The sequence below is a fragment of the Mesoplodon bidens genome, assembly GCF_964165515.1.
Source record: "Mesoplodon bidens genome assembly, chromosome: 15".
Classification (NCBI taxonomy): domain Eukaryota; kingdom Metazoa; phylum Chordata; class Mammalia; order Artiodactyla; family Ziphiidae; genus Mesoplodon; species Mesoplodon bidens.
The window spans coordinates 21,050,775-21,073,236 of NC_138171.1; the positions used below are offsets into that span (position 1 = coordinate 21,050,775).

The window sequence follows — 22,462 nt, forward strand, 5'->3', positions numbered from 1 at the left end:
GAAGGGGGTGGAGAAGAAAAGAACCAACCTAAGTAACTGAAAACAGCATCTTGACTGAAGGCCAGAGATGGAAAGAACCGTACCTAAGTGCTGTAATCGACTTAGTAAACGTTAGGGGTATGGGTTAGGAATTCTGAAGCTATTTCATGTGTCCCTCAGAATTTAACAAATAAATAAATACATTGTAGACAATGAGAATGGAGTTTCTCACTGTTGAAGAAGAGTTACAAGTAAGGAAAGGCTAGAATGAGCCCTATGATGTGGGATTGAAATCAACGAAGTATCAGCATACATTCATGATTTTTAATATATATACAGATTGATACAGATATATTAAGTGGGATTATGTAGGGATTTAGTATTCATATATATTTCCTAAATCTGCCCACTGAGACTTATAGCAATGACACCTCAGTAACCATGAGCACCCTAGCACCCAAATCTTGATTTTTTTTTTTTTTTTTTTTTTTTTTTTTTGCGGTACGCGGGCCTCTCACCGCTGTGGCCTCTCCCGTTGCGGAGCACAGGCTCCGGACGCGCAGGCCCAGCGGCCATGGCCCACGGGCCCAGCCGCTCCGCGGCACATGGGATCCTCCCGGACCGGGGCACGAACCCGTATCCCCTGCATCAGCAGGCGGACTCTCAACCACTGCGCCACCAGGGAGGCCCCCAAATCTTGATTTTTAAACACTGTTCTCCAATAAAAGGAACCAGGGCTCCTTGGAGAAGGGGTTGATCCCAAGGCTAGTGCAGGAAAAAACATAAGACAAGCCTGAAACAGTCTGTGTTATTAGAAAGTAAGGAAGTGTTCCCAAAAAATGAATGGAGGCTTTTAGAAAGAACACAGGAGCCAAACTGAAGGAGCTCCTAATGACCAAAGCTGGACCATTCTGACCAACAAAATAATGGTAGTATTGGATTTTAACCCATAGAATAAAATAAATATCCAGGAATCCATACCGATACACATAAATAATTGAATAAATAAATAAGTGAGGGAGAAAGGACAGTTCTTCCTTACAGAAGATTCCATTTAATAAATGTAAAAGGAAATAGGAATAGAGAAAATTATTCATTAGGGAAACACCTGAGTAACTGCTGCAGACAAGATCTACTGAGGGAAAATTAGTAGGTGATAGTTTGAAAAGCAGATTATTTGCAGTCTAAAAATATCTCCTCCAAGATATTTATCAAGTACAAAGGGAAAGACAGTAACTTTACAGATGAAACCTGGCACCTTAACAAAGTGATCAAATTATCCTCACCAGTGGTAAGACCACCATGTCAACCCTCTTGATGCAATGCACTAAGAAGGACACATCATTTCTATGGGATTCTTGCCAAAAATGCATCAGCTCATTCTAGTCATGAGAAAACGTCACACGAACCCAAACTGAGGGACATTCTATAAAATAAATGCCTGGTACTCTTCAAAAATGTCAAGGTCATAAAAGATGAAGAAAGAATGGGGAACTTTCATAGACTGGAGGAGACCAGGGAGAAGGATCCTGAATCTTCTGAGAAGGAACTTTGGTGGGGAAACTGATGAACTTTAAATAAGATCTGTAGTCTGATTACTGGTATTGTTACTGTCCTGCTTTTGATTACTGTAGTAGGGGAAGTGAGGCAAGGGGTCTAAGGGAATTCTGTATTATTTTTGCAACTTTCCTGTTAGTCTAAAATTAGCTAAAAATAATTTTTAAAACACCTGTAAGGAACAGAGTGTTTTACATAATGTAGGGTTTTTGCTATCAAAACTGTGAAATTTCTCTCTTGGACTGAATACATACACAAAATACTACCAACCACCCCAATCAACACAAATCTGTATTAAAAAAGGAAAGAAAAACCTACAAGGACTCTTATCCCTGACCACTTAAATATCATTCTTCACCCCCCAAGTCGAAGCTCTTAAGACACACTTTGACTTCACCCTGTCTTTCCACTCTTGATCTTACCTGTCCACTCTGTTGAGCCCCAAGCACTTCGCCACCCCAATATCTCTAACCACAATATTCACTGGATGAGGACATCTTCCCAGCCAACTCCCACTGATCATTCAAGGTCTATTTCTTTGTCTTTTTTTTCTTTTTAATATTTTTTCCCCAATTTCAAATGTCATTTCTTTTATGAGGCCTTTCCTGGTCCTTTCCACTTCTATCCACACCAGATAAAATTTTGTCCTGTGAGAGGTTTCTTCCATAGCTCTGCATAATTCTATAAGTCAATCTTTATTCACAACTATAGCAGCATCCATCTTACACCACCTCTTCAACTGCAGTTATCTGAGGACAAAAACTATGCATTACACCTCTTCAAATGAGTTCCCATTGTTCCTTTCAGAGTATGGCTATTCTGTTATTATTTTAGAATTATAATAAATTGAAGATGACCGTTACTTCTTCTAATCAAAGAAATTAAAAGTTTAATAAAAGTTCAAAAGTTTAATAAAAAACATCTAGTTGGGTTGGCTATTTCCTCTCTGAGAGGAGATCCTAAAACTGCAAAAAAATGGTAAAGAGAGTTCTCAAGTTACAAAATCCTTCCAATCAAATCTAAGTATAAAGACACATTTAAATGTACTCACTTGTGGAATCTGCGTGCTTTTCCCACATCCTGTTTCTCCAACAATCACCACTGTTTGATAGTTTTCTATCAAGTACAGTATATGATTCCTAAGCTGAAAAAATATAACCAAACATTGTAAATAGACATACATTTTCTCAAAAGACCTAGACAAAAATATTTAAACATTATGAAATGAGCTGTTTGCCAAAGGGAAGGAAATTTTAAAAAGAACTATCAAAATATATTTCTAATATACATCAAAATACATTGCAGGTACTGCTGGTGTCAGTACAAGGTGATACAACTGCAACTGAGTGTAATAACTTATCAAAATATATAACGCACATACCCTTTGATTCAAGATTTCCACTTATAAGAAGTTAGACTACAGACATCCTAATACATGTGAATAAAGATGTCTGTACAAGCATCTCACTGCATATTGTTTATAAGAGCCAAAAATTCAAACAGCCTAAATGTTCATCAACAGGGGAGTGGTTACACAGCTGTGAAACACTTCAATAGTGGAATAATACACAGTTGTTAAAAAGAACAAATGTCTATTTGTACTGATGTGGAATGGTCAATGAGGTCTGCTATGGTAAGAAAGCAAAGTGCAGGATAGTGTGAATGATACACTACTATTTGTGTTTTTAAAGAAAGGGTAGGGACTTGCCTCGTGGTGCAATGGTTAAGAATCTGCCTGTGGTTCAGGGGACGCAGGTTCAAGCCCTGGTCTGAGAAGATCCCACATGCTGCGGGGAGACTGGGCCCGTGCGCCACAACTACTGAGCCTGCGCTCTAGAGCCTGCAAGCCACAGCTACTGAGCCAGCATGCCACAGCTACTGAAGCCTGCCTGCCTGGAGCCCGTGCTCCGCAACAAGAGAAGCCACCACAATGAGAAGCACGCGCACCGCAATAAAGAGTAGCCTCTGCTCGCCGCAACTAGAAAAAGCCCACGCGCAGCAACGAAGACCCAATGCAGCCAAAAATAAATAAATTTAAAAAAAAAAAGAAAGAAAGGGTAAACACATATAGGCTTCTTTATGTATAAGCTACTTTGAGGAAAAACAAAACAAGAAACTGGTAACTATACTGTCTCCAGTGAGCAGAAGTGGCCGGGGAGCAGGGGTGTGAAGGAGACCTTTGAATTTTGTTCAACATCCATGTATTACTTAACTAAATTTTTTTTCATTTATTAACTTGTGAAAACAAACAAAAAGAATATGCTTTCGTCTCTACCTCTAAGGCCAAGTTCACAATAAAGCAACCATAGGTTACGTCTATATTTCATTTGGGCATTCCTTAACCCATTCATTAGGAGCAGAAACACTGATTTGGCCACTGCAAAGTCACAGATAATTCCCAGATCCCATGTACTTAGCTTCAGAATGTATTTCTGTACCCACATTTGATTACAGACACACCTGATGATCTGGAAAGTCATAAGGGTATTCCATAAATTCCTGGTTTGGAATGAAGTAAAAACCTGCCAAATTCTCCCACTCTGATCACTGCTCAGCTCATCTGACTCCACACCAGCAATGTGTTTGGTGAAGACTGGGAGAGACAGATGCTGCCTTCCTGGCTAAATAAGGTATTGACTGTTTGGGGTTTTGAATTTAGCATTATTTAGGGTCTAAATATGTAGTTCTCAAATCTTAGTGTAAAAATCTTTTAGGATATTTGCTAAAAATGAAGATTCCTAGCCCTACCCTCAGGGTTTGTGATTCAGTAGGGTTAGGGTGAAGCCCAGGAATCTGCATTTCTACAAACACCCAAAGGAGATTCTGCTGCAGGTACTCTGGGGCTCGTCTAGATGCTTTCCTGTCGATTGCTTGGACTCTGTGCTTTCTCTTGTTTTGGGCAGAGAAAGGGGAAAGGTTTGGGTTCTTCACAGATATTTTGTAAATGATATTTTGTAGAGCCATCTGCTGAATGGATGGTTGAATGGACGGATGGATGGGTGGGTATTCAAGGAAAAGTTGAAAGAAAATTTGAATACAGAGAGAGGCACACACGGTATTCCAGGAAAGGGAAATGACATAAGTAAAGAAGACGGAAATAGGCAAACTATATGAACTCTATTCGAGGTGTGCTAGAAAAAGCCCACGAAAGGCTCCAGGTTTGACTTGGAAATGAATTACAATAGGTGTAGTTAGAGCTGCACTGTGAAAGCCTTGAACGTAGAGCTAGCGTCTGGACTTTAGCCAGGAGGCAGTACATGCTATAAGTGTTCCTAGAAAACTGGGCAGCAATATACAAGATTGATTGAAGCATGAGGAAACTGAAGGGATTAACTCAGACTTCATGTGCTAAATACAAAGCATTGCAAGTGGAGAGTCCGACGTGTGACATTCAAGAGAGAGATGACAAAACTATTTCCAGTTTGGAGACTGGGAGAATGACGGTACCACCGACAGGCACAGGCAGGGAAATCAAGGAGAGCTGGTGCAGAGGACCAGACTGAGCTTCAGCGAGGTTGAGTTTAAGGAAGTAAGAGGACAACCTTGCACAGCAGTGTTCAGGGCCCAAAGAGAACGCCAGCCTACAGGAGGCAGCCGAGGGGAGGGCTGCCTTGAAATGGCATGGGGGTAAAGGGGGGTGAGCCTTTGATTTACTGCTGCTTTAGTTTCAACTTCTATTTTTAAAGCTATTTTCACTGGGACTTCCCTGGCGGTCCAGTGGTTAAGACTTCGCCTTCCGATGCAGGGGGTGCAGGTTCGATCCCTGGTCAGGGAGCTAAGATCCCACATGCCTCAAAACATAAAACAGAAGCAATATTGTAACAAATTCAATAAAGACTTTAAAAATGGTCCACATCAAATAAAATCTTTAAAAAAAATTTAAAAAGGTATTTTCGGGCTTCCCTGGTGGCGCAGTGGTTGGGAGTCCGCCTGCCGATACAGGGGACATGGGTTCGTGCCCCGGTCCGGGAGGATCCCACATGCCGCGGAGCGGCTGGGCCCGTGAGCCATGGCCACTGAGGCTGCGTGTCCGGAGCCTGTGCTCCGCAACGGGAGAGGCCACAGCAGTGAGAGGCCCGCGTACAGCAAAAAAAAAAAAAAAAAAAAAGGAATTTTCACTTTTAGTTTTAATGGGGGCAGCAGTGGTGAATGCGTAACTTTTTCTCCTTTTGGTCTCCTAGCTTTATCTTTAACATTTTATGAGACTGTAACTACGCTTAAGCTCTGCTTTGATTTTTATCAATAACTTATACCACTTTTCTCACCATTTTAATTTCAATATGTTATTAATACCTTCTTGCTTTCTTTTTTTAATGTTATTTCATTTATTATAAGTACAGTTGGAGGATGAAGAAGAGTCAAGAAAATGAAATACTCAGTAAACAATAATTAACCTTGTACTTCCAACGTTTACCACATGTCAGATATCTTACTAAATGCTCTATGTGGCTTATCTCAACTGGTCCTCATAACAATCCTATGAGGAAGGTACCATTAGTCCCATATGACAGATAGGTAAACAGAAGCTCAGGCAGTGAAGCAAGGCCACCCAGCACACAAATGATGAAGCCTGGGTTTGAACTCTAAAGTCTAGCTCGAGTCCAGACACTTCCTCACAGCTCAAACTGTGTCCCTCAGTGGTGAACCTATAATCTTATCTCCTGAGGGTCAAACTGGTTTACATGCACATGTAATGGATGAGGTTAATCACCTGCAGAAGAAACCCAGCAGCTATAAGTACAGGAGTAACTAAAACGTTTGGGGCCACAGAAAAGTCTGATCGAGGTGACTTGGCAAAATTCAGAAGGCGGCTGTTTCATATCCATTTGGAGAAAGAACGTATTAATAGAAGAGGCATTATTAGCACAGTCTAGACAAAAAAACTCCCTAAGTGCAAGGACTTGGACAGCTTTCACCCAACACTGTCCGGAAGAAAGAGAGACACAGGTGCTGGTGGCCCCACTTACTCGGGTCATTCCAGAGACATCATACAAGGCAGGGAGAGTTCATCACCCTTCATCAGAGGCTACAGGAAATAAATACCCTTCACCTGTATCTAAACCATCTTTGGCTCTGAGCCCACTTCCTGATTACAATTTGGCTTCCCACAGGGACTTGGCAACGGGGAGAAGAGTGTGTCCATGGACTGTATTATCTGTACTGGAGAACCACGGCTCACTGTAAATGAATATATTCTTAATTCTAGTTTACACTTTGGTCTCTTATGAGTATATGTCCATTTCATGAGATTAATAAAATCACGTGTCTGAATGTGCACATGGTATGTAATAACCATACCAAAATCCCATCACTATCTCAGTGGGAGTTTCAACAGAAACAACCTTGTATTTTTAATTAATCTTGGGTAAAGAAATATGCCTTTAAAAAGAAAGCTAAAATTGGCCACATGTTGGTAATTTGTTGAAGATGGATGCATAAGAGTTTGCTGTGCTGTTTTCTCTACTTTTCTGTATATTTGAACTTGTCCGTAACTGAAAGCAAAGAGGGGAAAAAAGAATGTCATTTCATTTCATCCAGTTTTTCCAATATGTAAGATCTAACCAAAAATAAAAAACTGTAAGGACTTTCCAGACTTATAAAGTTAACTAACACACATATCTTGAATAGACGATTCCTTCAGATAAGGGCATCTCTGAGCTCGCTGCATTCTACAGGATCATTAAGAGTAAGAGGACATTATTCACTTCAGTGCCAAGTATAAAGCTACTGCAGGGGACTTTCTTGCTGGTGCAGTGGTTGCAAATCTGCCTGCCAATGCAGGGGACACGGGTTCGATCCCTGGTCCGGGAAGATCCCACATGCCATGGGGCAACTAAGCCCGTGCGCCACAATTACTGAAGCCTGTGCACCTAGAGCCCATGCTCCACAACAAGAGAAGCCACCGCAATGAGAAGCCTGCGCGCCGCAATGAAGAGTAGCCCCCGCTCGCCACAACTAGAGAAAGCCCGCGCACAGCAACGAGGACCCAACCCAGCCCAAAAAATTAAGTAAGTAAGTATTTTTAAAAAGCTCCTGCAGCCTGCTTCAGGCCGATGACTGAACATACTTATTTAATGTACCTTGAACACCGGCAGCTTCTGCCTCTGCTGCTCTATAGAAAGGGCAGCGTAAGGATTGTAAACAACAGTCGTTGCAGAGTTTTCAGCTAGACTTTGTCTGTCTTCAGAGATGCTGACACCTGGTCCCTCTGTGCCTGCAACAGAAATTTTTTTTTTCAGATTCTCTGATATAAGGAACAGAAAAATGGTGTGAAAGTTACAAATTCAAAGATGAAGATATACAACAGAAGCACTGCATTTTAATCTCAAACTACCAAAAGGTACTAAACTGTAATTTCAGGAAAGCATCTAGAAAGGCGCCTACGAGACTATGGAAGAGCCTCACTGCGGTGTCAAGAACAAAGGAGATGGCAGACCCACTGGGCTCCAAACTGGCCACACGCAGCTGTACCTTACAGAGGGCAATGTATGGAGTTCTGGCCACCGTGCTGCTATTATTACCAAACTCTTAATAGAAGTGGCAGAAACCTAGTAGGAATTAGCTGAGGCAAACGATGAATCCTATCACCGTAGGATGGCAGCAAGGTTCAGGGTCAACGGGCACCGACCGGGGACTCAAATGCTGCCTGGCCTTTTTCCTTCTCTCTCTGCCCCTCTCGAACAAGCTCCTCTCAGTCCCTGGGGCTGGCTTCTCTACAGGAGCTGGAATTAAGGCTGCTTCCAGGGCCAGAGCTCAGGGTCACAGTTCTCCACCACTCACTCACTCACTCACTCACCCAGCAAGGATGGACGTGCCAGAGATACAGCAGGGAACACTACAGATGCCGGCCTTACCCTGGCGCAGCTTACTTGTTTCTCTTATTCATCCTCCCAAAGGAACGTAACTTAGTGCATAAAGTGGTAATGGAGAAAGACCCAGTGAGGGGAACCGGGAGTCCCGGGTGTGTGTCGTCTGTCTGGGAGATGAGGAAGGCTCCTCTTCTCCCAGCTTAGGGCCGCTGCCCCACCTGATCCAATCAACCACGGCCCTGGAGTGGGGTACAGTAAGTGGCAGCGCCTATCTGAATCACAGAACTGCAGTGGTTGGCTGGGAAGTGCTGGGCCAAGAAGCCACTGTGCTGAGCAGCTTAAACACCAGACACCCACGGTGGCTTCTTGGTAAAAACAACGAAAACGTGGGCCTCGGGGTGGTGAAGAATAGGGAAGCCATATCCCCTCCCATGAAAAGTTGTTCAACGTACAACTTTTTTTAGCCTGAAAAGGAAAATGCCTTAGGGGGAACATGGGCTCAATTTTTATCATCAGCCTCTGTAACTTTTCACACCAAACTGTTCGTGCAGCCCGAGACAGAAGTCCGAGTAGTCAGTAAATGATACAGTGTTCAGAATTCCACTCAACATAAGGAAGTTACCTCTAAACGTTAGACTTGTCCAGGACGGGGTATGCCACCTTCGTGAACCAATAACGACCCCCGCCTGCAGTGCACAGCCCCCTGTTAGGGGCGCCACAGGGGTACTCACCCAATACTACCACCTCCCGGGTTTTCTGAACTCACAGCCTGTGATGCTACGTCAAAGTACAGAGGCTTTGTGACAAGAATATTTAGCCCAGTGATTTAGTTTTACATTTTTGAGGGGCCCCAGATCCCTTCGACAATCTAATAAAGGCTATGAACTCCATCTCCTGAAAAACACACCAGAATGTAATTTATCAGAACACAAAATGCTGGACGTCCAGGGACACCCTAGGGCTAAATTTAGAATCACTGCTGTACACCTGTGATCCCTTTTCCTTTAGTTTCTAGGAACATAGCTGTGTACCAGAGGTCCAAGGTTGCCAAAAAATCAGGTAAGTGGGGCACTGCTATATTGTTTTGCCAAAATGTGGACCTTCCTTTCAACAAGATAAAAGATAGAACAGGACCCGGAATAAAGCCTGTGCTCAAAGAGGTGAGGTTCCTTTCCTTTCTACCCTTATTATTACTACCTCTGATTAACTCCTTGTCATCTTCACCCAAGAAAACCAGAGCAAAGAAATAGCTTATCCTCATCAGCTCTGCTTTTGTCCTGAATTCCCTCCTTTTCCAAACATTTTAAACCTTTACAGCATGTCTAGAACCTTTTATTTATTTTTTTATAATTTTTTTAAATTTATGTTTATTTTTGGCTGTATTGGGTCTTCGTTGCTGCACGCAGGCTTTCTCTAGTTGCGGCGACCGGGGGCTACTCTTCGTGGCGGTGCGCGGGCTTCAGTACTTGTGGCTCATACGCTCTAGAGTGCAGGCTCAGTAGTTGTGGTGTGTGGGCTTAGTTGCTCCGCGGCATGTGGGATCTTCCCGGACCAGGGCTCGAACCCGTGTCCCCTGCATTGGCAGATGGATTCTTAACCACTGCGCCACCAGGGAAGCCCCTACGGCATGTCTAGAATCTTTTAACATTGCTCCCGCAACATCTCTTACTTCCTCCCACACCAAGGTTTAATCCACCCAGGTGTCTTCCTGACTACCCCATCCCTCCTGTCTCTAACCTACGGGCCAAGTTCACGTCAGTACATTCAGTTATGACGTCTTTTATGAGAAGAGCTACTGTCAATCAATGAGGAGCATGTCTCCTCCACACAAAAGACTTCATTCAACCAAACCAGGCCTGCTTCCCCACTATATATACAGCCCACAGCCCATTCTAGCTGCCTATGGTTTGTTTTTTCCCTTGGGAACATTCTCAGTGCTTAAGCAAGTAACAAGTTTGTAATTCTCGTAATCTTGTAAACCATTCCCCCATCTATAAAACAAGGCTGATATAAGCACCGCCCCCCACCAATCCAGCAGTCCCTCTGACCCAATTTTTCAGTTTGAGTGGTGACCCATTAATGGGTTAGGAAACTCATGTAGTGGGTCATGGCTAGCACTTTTTAAAGATGAACTAGAAATAGAAAGTATCAGAGTGCACCCCAAGAAGCAATATTGTTTTTGTACAACTTTTTTCAGTTGTGTGTGTGTATGTGCATGCACATACATGTGCATGCATGCTGAACCACAACACAATACATTATGTGTACCCATGCTGGGTCACAACACATTTCTTACTGTATATCAGGTCAAAAATCTTCAAAGCTGTTGCTATAAAGCGTTTGCCAGGCACATTGTCAAACATTGATTTTATCGTTAAATATTTGTTGAAGGAAGGAAGGAAAACGGCCAGGCCCTTCTGATCCACTTGTACTAGCAAATCAAGTCAAACTTTTTTCTACAAAAACCTCAGGCAGCTCATACAAAGATCTTAAGGCAGAGATCACAAACTGGTAGAGATCACAAAACTAGTTACTCAAGGACCCCAAATATGCCACTGTTAAAATGTTTGAAATCATTCATCTAAAACATGTCAAAATTTCCCATTTCTAACCTGGATATTGAGCCCATATGACACCAATCGGGTGGAACCATGTACAGCTTCCTGCTTTAGATAGCAATGTGTACGCTTCAGTGTAATCAATACTGTACACATATCACTGTACACACGCTCTAGTTTGCCACAGTTCCCACCACTCCCTATTATTCCCACCCAGCACCTTCACTTATTTAGATTGTCCCAGAGGCCCCCTGTAGCTACCTGAGCTTGTGACTCCCAGCCTATAGGACATATTCATCTAGCCTTATACCCAGTCTCACTCACTTCCCTGACCTTCACCGTGTATTTCCCACATCCTATTTTCATATCTTCAACTTCAGTTTCCTAATCTGTAAAATGAGAGTAATACCTCCATCACAAAATACTGTGACCGGGACTTCCCTGGTAGCGCAGTGGTTAAGAATCTGCCTGCCAATGCAGGGGACACAGGTTCAATCCCTGGTCCGGGAAGATCCCACATGCCGTGGAGTAACTGAGCCCGTGCGCCACTACTACTGAGCATGCACTCTAGGGCCCACGAGACACAGCTACTGAAGCCCACACACCTAGAGCCCGTGCTCCACAACAAGAGAAGCCACCACAATGAGAACCCATGCACCGCAACGAAAAGTAGCCCCCGCTCGCCGCAACTAGAGAAAGCCCACACACAGCAACGAAGACTCAACGCAGCCAAAAATAATTAAAAAAAAAATTTTTTTTAAGATATTGTTACCGCTTAGTAAGATGATGTAAGTAAAAGTGACTAGCACAAAGGGCCCAGTAAGTGTGCACTAAATCCATTCCCATCTCAGTGAATGACAACAGTTTACCTAGAACACTGGTTCCCAAACTTTGATGCACACTTGAATTACCTGGGGATCTTTAAAAAATACTGACGCCTGATTCCTAGCCCCTCCGAAATTCTGATTTATTACCATGGGGTATGACTGAAGAGCAGGAGTTTTAAAAGCTTCCAAGTGATTCAACTATACAGCAAAATTTGAGAACCACTTACCAAGATAGTCACTGAACCCAGAAATCTGAGTCATTACCGACTTTACCTTTCCCCACATCTGCCTCTAAAATCTCTCCCATAATGTCCCTCCCTACTGCTCACATGCCAGAATTGAGGTTTCAATATCCCTTCTCGATTTTAGTAGCACCTTCTCTTAAGGGCGTCCCTGACTCTGATTTCCTCCCCCAAGCATTCTGCTCACCAAGGCCAGAGTTATCTTCCAAAAATAAACCTCATCGTGTTACCTCCTGCTTAAAAACAGTGAAACCCAAATTCTTTAACTTGCATGGAGACTTCTCACAATGAGGCCCCTACTTACCTTTCTGGCTTCATCTCCTACTACGCCCCAAAATATACCCTGCCATTAAACACCACGCTACTCAATTATTTTGGTGTTTTGGACCCTGCTGGGGTACCATCCCACTTTGCCTTTGTTCATGCTACACCCTTTAGAGCTCCATTCTCCTACCTCTCTGCAAAACAAAGCCTCATTTGTGCTTTAACGTTCACCTCAAAAATATCACTGTCTTGATGAAGTAAGTATTTCTTATCCACACATTCAAACTTTCCCCCTCTTCTATACATCCAAGTAATTATAATAGTTAATATGTATCTAGTGCTAAGAGCTTGATGTGTATTCTCATTTAATCCTCAAAACAATCCTTTGGGTAGGTGTCATTTCCAATTTACAGATGGGGTAACCGTGATTTTCCCAAATCACCAAGTTAGTAAGTGGTAGTCAGGATGGTCTCTACAGTCTGACCCTAGTAGAGCTCATCTTCCTTACCGCCGCCTTTTTCTGCCTCACTTTAAAGTCTCTTAAAGAGGATATCCAACTTCATATTATAATTAAGAGAGAGAGAGTATAAATCTTGAGAGGAGAGCAGAGCCCTAGTCATCCGTATTTGTCTCCTAACCACAAGGCGAGGTGAGGTGTTCAGTAAGTACAACTTCAGTGAAGGAACTAAATAATGGAATAGAACTCTTAGAATAATCCCATGTTCTTTAACCAAAAGAGCAGCTGGTCTGATTTTCAACAATTCATTTAGGCCTTTATTGTACTTAACACTTTGACCTGTTATTAAAGGCTTGAATAAATAAAATAGAGGATATCTCATTATCTAAGGGGATCTTAGCTTTGGCTGCAAATAAAACTCAGGATGGATAATTGGCTGATGACTTAAATGCTGAATCATAAAATTACCGTTAGGGGACAAGTTACAGATTTTAAAAAAAGAATTAACACAACCCTTGCTTAGGTTTATGTTCATCATCACTGATAGGCACGGTCAGAATTTCTGGGAACCACTCTAAAATACCCTTTAAAACTTTCCCTTATATTACCTTCTCTGTCTTATTTCATTTTTGCTGCAATATACAACACTGTGCACATCCAGACCTGCGGAGGTGCAAGTGGTGGGGAAAAAACAAGCTGGTAGCCCTTTAAGAAACTTCTGTTTTTCACAGGAAACTGATGGAAGAGGAGGAAGGGTCTGGCACGTAAACATTCAATAAAATCCTGACTGATGAGTACATTCAAACAAAACAAGCAAATCATTTTGCGGCTGAGAATGGTGTTAGCCTGCAAGAGGGGGAGTGGGTGACAGCCAATACGAAGCGGGGTGTTCACTTTCTGGCAGACACGTGGGGCGGACAGAAACCCCAAAACAGACTAAGATACTTTCCCTTTTAATGATCACTTCCTCTGCATCAAACAATGCGTCGTGCTCGTTATTCCAGCCCACAGGATAGATGTTACTATTCTGCCCATCTCACAGGTAAGAAGGCTAAGGCTAAGAAGGGTTAAATGACTTGCCCAAAGGAACTCTGCTACTCTACGGCAGAGCCGAGAATTCGAACCCAGGCAGTCTGATTTCCTAACATGAACTCCTAAACCCCGAGCAGCACCCCCTGTCCGGCCCCAGCGTAGCCCCAGGGCGGTGACAGGACACGCATGGGCGCTTTAGCGTTTCCCCATCGCACGGGTTGGGCAAGACAGGCATCAGGAGTGAGGAAAACGAGGCCTGTGGAGGCTGAGAGACTGGAACGCGACCACACGGTGAACTTCTGCCCCGGCTGGGGGCGGATCCCTGAATCCCTCGGGACCACTGTGGCGCCTAAGCCGCGGAGCCCACCAGCTCGGAGGCAGCGGTGGCCAGCTAGCTGAGGTCAGGCCTGCGAGCAGGGCCGCAGGCGCCAGGACGCCGGCCGCGGGGCCAAGACCGAAGTCAAGGTGCCGCATCTGCCCAGCGTTCCGCCAAGGGCCTTACCAGGTCTCCAGAACTTCACCGGTCCCACGGGCGCAGCCATGCTGGGGTGAAAGGTCCCGAGGAAGGCTCCACCCCTTCTTTGCGCACGAGGCCCCGAAGGGGCCGCGGGGCGTGGCCCGCGAGGAGCCCGGGCCCTGGAGGTTCCGCGGTGTTACGCCACGCCCCCGTGACCACCGCCCCCTCCGAGCCACGTGACATGCGTTTCAGCCCCGCTGCGGGGCCCATGTGACCCGACCCGCCATATTGTAGAAAAGGGCGCGCTTCTTCGCCTCTGTAGCGTGAGGGACCTGGGTTTTAAGTGGCCTCCCTAGGAGCATGGAGTTCCTTGGGTAGCGGCCGCACATCTCGGAAAGGCCGAGCTTTGGGAAGGGACCGCTGGCACGAGAGTTTGTCGCCGCCTGCGTCACTCGGTGGGCAAGGAGGCAGTGTATCCCAAATTAATGTTACATTACAAGCTATCACGGCTGTTCTATTTTTTTTTTTCAAGGGTTGTCATATGCAAGAGTAACTAAAGGAGTTCAGCACAGCCTTAAGGGGCAGAATTAGAACCAGAGGGTGGCAACATATTTTGGAGCTGCCTCCAGCAGTGAGTTTTCTAGCTCTGCAGGTGCGTGAGCATAGGCTGCAGACTACCTCTCAGAGCACTGGAGGCAGGATTCAAGCTATGTTTGCAGAGTTAGAATAAATGTCATTTTCAAACTTGAGACACTTTTATGCTTACTAAATTTATTTTATTTCTTTACTTATTTACTTATTTATTTTTGGCTGCGTTGGGTCTTTGTTTGCTGCGCGCGCACGGGCTTTCTCTAGTGGCGAGCAGGGGCTACTCTTCGTTGAGGTACGCAGGCTTCTCATTGTGGTGGCTTCTCGTTGCGGAGCACGGGCTCTAGGTGCACAGGCTTCAGTAGTTGTGGCGCACGGGCTTAGCTGCTCCGCGGCATGTGGGATCTTCCCGGACCAGGGCTCGAACCCATGTTCCGTGCATTGGCAGGCGGATCCTTAACCACTACGCCACCAGCGAAGCCCTGTACTATTTGTTTTAGTCTCCAGATTTTCAGATTGGAGGATAATAATAGTAACTACCCTGAGGGTTTTCTAGTTCAGTAGATACTGGGCGCCTACTGTGTGCCCAGGTACTGAAGTTTCAGTCTCTTCCTTCATGGAGCTTCTGTCCAAGGCGGCGGGGCGTGGGGGGAGGATGTCGTGGGAGTAAATGAGTAAATGCTCGATAAACAGTAGTGTTTATTATTATCAGTAAATAAAACAGTGGAAACAGTATGTAAGTCTTTAGGGACCTTGAGAATAATGCTGAAAAGGGGAAGGGGGGATGGATTGAAATAAGAAACTTAGAAATGGGTAGATTTGTTAGGCTAGGACACTAGCCCAATGTTTCCTCTAGTTTGACTACTCATGATTCAGATGCTTGTGAAAAATACAGATTCTAGACCCCAATCGATCCCGAATCAGAATTTCCAGGGGCATGGCCTGGGAACCTGCATTTCGAGCCACTCCACAGATGATTCTTTCCAGCAACCAGTTTGAGAAAGATTCTACTAATCCAAATGAGAGCTAATAAGTTCGAGTAATAGGAAATGTTTAATGGATAGGAATCTAATTGGAAGGAAGTGAGAGGCTTCAGAATCTATGCACTTTAGAGCTGTGAAGAAAATTCTGCATTATTTTGAGAGAGATGGCATAGTTGTGGAAAGATCAAGGTCTTTGGAGACAAGTAGACATGATTTGGAATCCTAACTTTGCCATTTCCTAGCTCCTGGCTGTCATCCAACCTAAGTTGTAAAATGAGGTTTAAAAAGGTTGTATTAGGGCTTCCCTGGTGGCACAGTGGTTGAGAGTCCGCCTGCCGATGCAGGGGACACGGGTTCGTGATCCGGTCCGGGAAGATCCCACATGCCGCGGAGCGGCTGGACCTGTGAGCCATGGCCGCTGAGCCTGCGCATCCGGAGCCTGCGCTCCGCAACAGGAGAGGCCACAACAGTGAGAGGCCCGCGTACCGCCAAAAAAAAAATAAAAAAGCTTGTATTAAATGAGAGAACACGTAAAGCCTTACTGTGTAAGACACAGCAGGCATTCAGTGTTAGCTCCTGATAACTCAAATAGAGCAAATCCACCAGGGGAAAAATCAGACTTTACATACATACACCCATTTCCAAATATCCCTTTTGATTTAGTTCCATAATAATGAAAATAGGGTTCACTATTTTCAGTGATAATCACTGTGCCTAGAATTCTCCCTCAATCCTTTAATATCCTTCTAAGAGTCAGCTCTAAGAAGACTTCTCTAAATTCACCATCCAACTTAAGTATTCTCCCTCTGCAGACCTGTGTGCTCACTTTTATGATTTAACACTTATTTAGCTGAACTGTAGTTAATCTGCCTGCACTATCACACTGGGAGCTTCTTGAGAACAAGCATCATGTCATATTATTATAGCCCAATAATAAAGTGACTATTGAGTAATGTATACATGAACACCATGCTTTATACTTAATTTTAATTCTTAATGACATTGATTCTTCCTTGTTTTATTTTTGTCTGATTTTCACTCAGGGCCCAAGTATACAAAACAGGGTTTATACATGAATACAACGGAAAATGAAATAAATGCCACTTTTTACGATTCCTGTATTTTATAAATTACTCTATGACTTATATGAAGACTTCCTATTTACAAAGAGATAGTATAGTAGACATGCCCAAATTACTGGATCATAATCTTAAAGCTGGAGGAGACTTTAATTGTCTAGTCTAAATTCTCTGTTTTATAGAAGAAAAAACTGAGGCCCATGGAGGTTAAAAGGACTTCATCAGAATCAATGAGCTAATTTAGTATCAGAACTGAAACTAGAATTCAGGCTTTCTAATTCCCAGGCCAGTGGTTTTCAACCACATGGACCATTTAAAACCGTTAGAGCTTAGCTCTCCTCAATGAGAATTAGTTCTTCTCCCTCAGCAAGTTCTGAGCCCAGCGGTCTCGAATGGATTGTTTTGCTTTCAAAGACTTCTACTAGGGAAAACACCTAAGTAATAACCTAGATGTTGATGCTGTGGTTTTATTGCCACAAACTAGAAATGGTCTCAATGGACTATCTTACCTTTCCTAATTAACTATTTTCAGAAAGAATGGCCTAAAATAACTACTCTAAAAATTAAAACCATTATTTCTTGAGATGGCATCCAGAATTTATTTAGCTCATTGCCAACAATTACATGAAAGTTTGATCATTGTGTTACATTTTGCAACTTCCAAATGATAGATTTTCCACAAAGATACTCCTCAAAATGTTCCATAGGTACATTTTAGAAGTTTTTCTCTGCCTATGGTGCTTAACTGGTACTTTCTGCTTTGAAGTATTTCCCATCCAACCGTCTTGGCCATGTTTAGGAGGCATAGGATTTAGGAGTTTTCATCTTTGTACCAGTTAAGGCTTTTATGTAACAAGTAGTAAAAAACCCAATCCATTCTCTCATAGGCAAAAATAGCTCATGTAATCCAAAAAGTCCAAGTAGTTCTGATTTGAGACACAGCTGCATTGGGACACATAGGACATAATCAGGGCTTGCTTCTGATCATAGCATTCTGCCTTCTGCTGACCCAGGTGTCACATAGTAACTAGATGGCCATGTCAACTCATGTCACATCCTCTCAGCATCAAGCCTCTTTCCAAAAATTCCCAGCAAAAGTATCTGGCTGGCCACATATCCATCCCTGAATCAATCACTAGGGCCAGGGAATATGGCGTGCTGACTAGCTTAAACCTGGGTCATACACTCCTCCCCAAATCAGGTGTGCTCAGCTTCACCAGAACCACATGGACTGAGGGCTGGAAACAGAATGGTTCCTCAGAGGGATTTCTGAGAGTGAGACTATCAGAGGTCGAATGAATGAAGCAAAAATAATAGGTAGCCATCCATGTATTCATGTACAGTAAATCCCCTACATACGAACCTTCAAGTTGCAAACTTTCAAAGATGCGAACACGCGTTCACATATCCAATCTAAGTTAGTTCACGTGTCTGGCATACATTGTCAAGTGCACGCATCCTCTACAAGTGGTTGTGCTTTTGTGTACTTTACAGGACTGTTGCTGTGCAACCCAAGGAGCTTACTGATGAAGACCTGATGGAATTGGAGGCCCAGAGAAAAGGACGAAGAGAGACAAGAGGAAGAAGAAGTAACTGAAGAACCGAAGAGATTCACGACGCAGGAAATGGCAAGGGGATTTTATTTGAGGAGGCACTGTTAGTTTTTGAGGCACAGGACCTGAACATAGAACAGCACACAAAGGTCGCAGCAGCCGTTCAGAATGCAGTCCAGTGCTACCGTGTCATCAATGACAAGAAAAAAAGAGCTACTACCCAGACATCACTGGATCGTTTTTCAAGAGGGTAAATAGAACTGAATCCAGCAAGGAACAACCTGTGCCATCAACGTCAGGCGTGAGTGAAATTGCAGCTTGCCCTCCGTCTCCTGTTGCTGACGATCCTTCAGCTCTACCATCTCCCACCTCCTCTCCCTCCTCCAGTCAGTAACTCTTCTTGCCTGTTCACTCAATGCCAGCCCAGCCCCTGTATGCCAGCTGTTGTACTGTACTACCGTACTTTTCAAGGTACTGTACTGTAAGATTAAAAATGGTTTATGTATTATTTCTGTGAAAAATATTATAAACCTATTACAGTACTGTACTATATAGCCGATTGTGTTAGTTGGGTGCCTAGGTTAACTGCTGGACTTACAAATTGGACTTATGAACGCGCTCTAGGAATGGAACTCGTTCGTATGTAGGGGACTTACTCTTAACTCTAGAACTCTTGGCTTCCTAAGAAAAATCCTAACTGCCCTTGGGTCTCCTCCATGAAGCCAGGTCAGAGAGAGCTAGCTATCCCCCAGCCTGAAAAGAGATAGTTCTTTGCAGAATTGCCTTTCCTGAATTGTACTACACGGGGATTTTCCACTGCATCTAAGGTGTAGCCCTCGGCAACTTGTAACATATGTAAACCTATCTAGTTTGTTCACTTGCTTACAAATGATCAGGTTCACACAAGTATTAGCATAAGCAGAAGTGTTTACTCAGCTCCAAGGATTTGGGTACAGAGGTGTGGAGAATCCACTAGAAGAGACTCAGCTAAATACTAGGGGAGTCTCTATGATGTTGGCTTGAGGAATTTTGCTCATCTATGGAACTGGACAAGTTGGGGAGGGCACGGTCTGCCAGGTGCTTTCTAGATGGGGTGACTGTATGCTTGCTTTATTGTTCAAATTGGGATGCTTCGCAGAATGAAAGCAGGGAGTTCACGGGCATAAGCTGGACCTCTGCCAGGCAAACTGGGGTATATTTCCAGGTTGTGTGGCACCAGGGGACCTAGAATAACAATGCCTCTGTGAACATAGTCAACATAAGGTATGTATTCCATGCTCACGGAATACAACTCCTTTATAGCTGTAGACAACTGCCCTTGTGGGGTCTGGTGTTTGGGCACACCCCAGAACATGTCATTGTGTTTATTATCTGAACACTTCACAGTATCACTTTTATGAGAATCCTTGTGAGAAATTCTTACCTGATCTTAGAATTGTTCTTCCTGTAGTTAATTTTATGGACACTGTGGATGGTGGATCTGACCAGTTTGCTCTTTCTGCCTTGGCTACTGAGAAGCTTAAAGTGTGTGGCCTGCCCAAAGTGAGTGTGTCGGTCATGGTGGCATGCACTGATAGCCTCCTTCCTGATTCTTTTTTTCATCCCTGCCCTCTGGTTTCCTTCACGTAGCTTTTCACTTATGTGATCTTGTACCTTAGGTTTTCTTGTTAGTTGCTTGAAGTCCCATAAGTAAAAAACAGATACTCCCCAACCCAAAGGCCCACAGAGGTGGGGTGGCCATCTTTTCAGTTGACGCCTTCAGTTTTTCAAGCACGTCGACCCTGCCATCTGATTGGGTTGAACTGCAAACTGTATGGCTAATTCAAACAACTCATCAGGGAGAAACTAATGAGACAGCAGAGTCTGAACACTGACTATTTGATGAAGTTGAGAAATTTGTATCAAAGTTGTTTAGGTGTGATGGAGGTATTGTGGTTATGTTTTGTTTTTTGTTTTTTTGTTGTTTTTTTTTTGCGGTACGCGGGCCTCTCACTGTTGTGGCCTCTCCCGTTGCGGAGCACACACAGGCTCCGGACGCGCAGGCTCAGCGGCCATGGCTCACGGGCCCAGCCGCTCCGCGGCATGTGGGATCTTCCCGGACCGGGGCACGAACCCATGTCCCCTGCATCGGCAGGCGGACTCTCAACCACTGCGCCACCAGGGAAGCCCTGTGGTTATGTTTTTTTATCTTTCAGACATATATACTGAAATATTTACAGCTAAGTCTGTAATGGCCAAGTCTGACTGACATTAAACAGATATGGACATATAATTCTCTCCCAGGGAAGGGCAACACATTTTTTTTTTAATGTAGGAGAAATATACTACTACTCAACCTCTACTGTAAGATTGGCAGCCCTGAGAACTCCTTTTTTAATGTAGCATGTTATGGATGTATTCCTGCTTCCAAAGGAATGAGGAGCAGACATGTCCACATGCAAGACAGTAACATATTTTTGAACCAGTCTGCCATACTCACCCTCCCCTCCCCTGGAGGAAGGGCCAATAAATCAACATTTTAAACAAGGACCCCAGCTGACTCTGATGTAGGTGGTCCTCAGATCTCACCTTGAGAAATGCCACCCTGTAATGATATTCTTCCCACACTCAAGAGCCAGAAAAGCTTTGCTTACTCTGACAGACCAGGCCATTTTCTTAGGATTCCATATACCTCTTTTTCTTATTTCTAATCGCTGGCAACACTTTCAGAAAATAATGGCTTTGCATCCTGTTCCACAGAAAGAGGGCTCTGTAGTCAAGTCAGTTTGTAATAGGCCATATACCTGCCCTCCTCTTGAGAAAGCCAGGGTGATAATTACCTCATTCCAAAGTCTGAGTAGTCCTGCAACAAAGAATCCTGTTTAAATTTATTTGATCCATTTCCCAAACTGAACGCAGAGACTTTTTTATGAATGCCTATTAAAAGCTCCACAGAACACACTGAGTGGAAATGTCAAACGTACCTATATTTGTTAATGATCTTAAGTTTTAATGTTTTCAATTCACCATTGCATTAACTGCCATCTCTCAAGGTACACCCGGGAACCTCCTGGCGGTCCAGTGGTTACAACTCCATGCTTTCACTGCTGAGGGTGCAGGTTCAATCCCTAGTCGGGGAACTAAGATCCTACAAGCCACGTGGCATGGCCAAAAAAAGTTTTTTGTTTTTTTTTTTTTGCAGTACGCGGGCTTCTCGCTGTTGTGGCCTCTCCCATTGCGGAGCACAGGCTCCGGACGCGCAGGCTTAGCGGCCATGGCTCACGGGCCCAGCCGCTCCACGGCATGTGGGATCTTCCCGGACCGGGGCACGAACCCGTGTCCCCTGCATCGGCAGGCAGACCCTCAACCACTGCGCCACCAGGGAAGCCCCCCAAAAAGTTTTTTAATTAAAAAAAAAAAAAAGGTACGCCCTCTAATGCCTCCATACTCCCTATAGAGAAATAGTCACATCACAGAGCACTGAACTCAGAATCTGAAAACCTGTGGGTAAATGCTTGTCACCATTTACCAATCATGTGACCGTGAATATGCTGAGCTTCAGTTCCTTCACCTGAAAACTGAGAATAACTGCTGTCCAATCACTGCCTTGATGAGAGGGTCACAGATAGCACACAGGAAATTATCTAAAGCTGTAAATGGTTTCAAATAACAATATGTTTATTTGAGGCTTGGGCCAGAATTGTTTACAACCAGACAGGAACCAGTTGTACTGCCTGCTTCCCAGTCCAAATTATGGCACTAACCCAGCAAATAACCTGGTGACTGGAAGGGAATCCTGGTGCACACATGGAAACCCGCAGGCGTGCTCAGGATCTGGATGCATTAGCACGTGTCTGTGTGGCAGACAACACCCTCCCCCATTACAGACCTCTTCTGCTCCAGTCAAATCAGGAGGAAGCCATCACCTAACTCTCTTCATTCCCTCTGCACACACAAAGGAGACTAGACAAAAACAGGATTCCATAGGCATACCAATCCTGATTAGCAGGGTGTAGAAACCAGTCGCATTGCCTGCCACTGGACTAGGAATCTGGGATAATTGTCAGTGCCCTCTTTCGCCCCTACTCCAGGATATTA

At 44.1% G+C, this 22,462-nt stretch overlaps 1 protein-coding gene across 4 annotated transcripts in view; it reads right to left on the reverse strand.

The window, feature by feature from the left end:
- Positions 1–14,290, reverse strand: part of DHX35 (DEAH-box helicase 35) — a 69,873-nt gene extending 55,583 nt beyond the window's left edge. For all 4 annotated transcript variants that reach the window (XR_014017675.1, XM_081257370.1, XM_081257369.1 and 1 more), the window contains exons 1-3: positions 14,228–14,290; positions 7,617–7,750; positions 2,588–2,680 (exon numbers count right to left, since the gene is read on the reverse strand). Coding sequence is in view for 3 of the 4 variants with exons in the window: in XM_081257370.1 (XP_081113496.1) it covers positions 2,588–2,680; positions 7,617–7,750; positions 14,228–14,267 (267 nt within the window). In the remaining variant the exon portion in view is untranslated. The remainder of the gene's footprint in view (positions 1–2,587; positions 2,681–7,616; positions 7,751–14,227) is intronic.
- Between the last annotated feature and the right edge of the window lie 8,172 nt (positions 14,291–22,462).